At 42.9% G+C, this 1,801-nt stretch overlaps 1 protein-coding gene across 1 annotated transcript in view; it reads right to left on the bottom strand.

The window, feature by feature from the left end:
* The window catches only part of LOC117945900 (protocadherin-16-like), a 3,433-nt gene extending 2,255 nt beyond the window's left edge, over positions 1 to 1,178 (bottom strand). The window contains exon 1 of the mRNA XM_034873633.1: positions 1,158 to 1,178. Coding sequence (XP_034729524.1) covers positions 1,158 to 1,178 — 21 coding nt within the window. The remainder of the gene's footprint in view (positions 1 to 1,157) is intronic.
* Positions 1,179 to 1,801: the final 623 nt, after the last annotated feature.

Genomic DNA, 1,801 nt, shown 5'->3' with positions numbered 1-1,801 from the left:
ACACACACACACACACACACACACACACACACACGCCCCAGATGGCCTTTGGCTCTCTCGGCTGTTCTGCTTTGTCACTTCAAAGCGTTGTGAAGTGTTTTCATGTCGATGTGTGCGCTCCGTGTTGCTACCGAAGCTGCTTGTTTGTTTGTTATGTTAATGCAGACGTGATTGTTAGCGCTGGAAAACTCTGACATTTGTTTTTTAGGCCTCAGATAGAACAGTGTGATGTGTTGTTTTGCATGCCGCTTATATTATTTGTGCCGACAGTCGCTGCCGAGACTGTGTTTAATATTTGAACTCAACATCAACAGCTGACACAACTAATCGCTAATCAGTTGATGGGAAACTGACTAATTGCTTGTGTACATTTTTAAGAAAATATGGCTTAAAATGGACTGGTTCCTGCCAGAAATCAGGGTCTTGAGTCCAGACTCGATTTATGTCTTGCATTAATGTCTGTCCCGACGTGCTGGACCAGGTTTTATGTTTCTGAGGAACAGGAACCTGCTGAAAACCAGTTTTTAAACTGAGTCAGGCCCGTTTTTACATTGTAATCTAATGTTACTTTTTCTAACTTTCCTGTATAATAAATATGAATAAATTAATGACTCGAGTCCAAGACCGGATTAAAGACCATTTTTCTGTGGTCTCGGACTTGTCTCGGACTCGCTAGAATTTGGACTCGGACTTGGTCTCGGTCTCGGCCGCTGGTCTTGCCCAACATGGCTTCTGGTCTGGACCGAGTCCAGGTGTCTTTATCATGTTGATAATAATATTGGAGGGAAAGGGAAACCCAGAATGATTGTCTTGATACTGTCATGCATAAGACCTGGACTCGGTCTTGACTCGGACTCGAACCTTTTTTTGGACTCGATCTTGACTCGGACTCGACTTGTCCTGGTCTTGGACTCGACTAAGGTGGTCTTGACTACAGCCAGTCAGTACAGAAAACCGGTCTGCAAACGTGTGTTTTTCTTGTTGTTTTTTTAAAAATCCGAATCATTGTGTGGTTTGTTTTTAGGACTTTAAGGTCCCGGCAGCTCTGAGGAGTTCTCCTCTCCTCTGTTCTATTTATTCTCTACTATTAACTGAAAGGTGTTGTGGAGAGGACTCTGTTTACCGTGATAACCGTCCTCGGGCTGCAGGAAACTCACGTCTTCACCGCCTGGGAACATGAAAGCAATTTAAACCTTCAAAGAAATGTTTGTATTTCAGAGAAAGTGGACAAACCCTTACCAGACCTTTACACTTTAGAAACGACTGTTCTACAGAATTATTCCATTTTAATCTATAGATATTTATTGTATTTTTTATTTTCTCTCTGGAAAAAAATTGTCAAAAAATTTCAAAAATAGACAAATTTACAAAGAACATGAAACATTTTTTTTTTTTTTTTTTATGTTACATTTCTGTGAGTTCTTTTTCCAAATTTGGTGAACAAAAACATGTTTTATCTTAAAAAAAAAAATGTTTAAATTACATTTGTTGGGGTGACCGTTAGTGACCTTTAGTGACCTTTAGTGACCCGTCTGAGTCCTTGGCTGCGGCCCGGGTTTGAATCCGACCCCGCGACCCTTTGCTGCATGTTGTCCATCGTCCCCTTTACTGTCTCCAATCAGGAGGAGAAGCTTTGGCATCAGTGTTGCCAAAGGTCTCCGTTTGCCACCGTTGGAACGGGAGGCGGAAACGCCAGAGCAGGGGGAATGAGAGAGGGAACTCCAGAGCAGGAGGAATGAGAGGGGGAAACGCCAGAGCAGGGGGAATGAGAGGGGGAAACACTGCAGCAGGGGGAATGAGA

This window comes from Etheostoma cragini, chromosome 6, assembly GCF_013103735.1.
Source record: "Etheostoma cragini isolate CJK2018 chromosome 6, CSU_Ecrag_1.0, whole genome shotgun sequence".
NCBI classification, from domain to species: Eukaryota; Metazoa; Chordata; class Actinopteri; order Perciformes; family Percidae; genus Etheostoma; species Etheostoma cragini.
The sequence above is the reverse complement of the archived record's forward strand: the minus strand, read 5'-3'. Positions and strand labels throughout refer to the sequence as shown.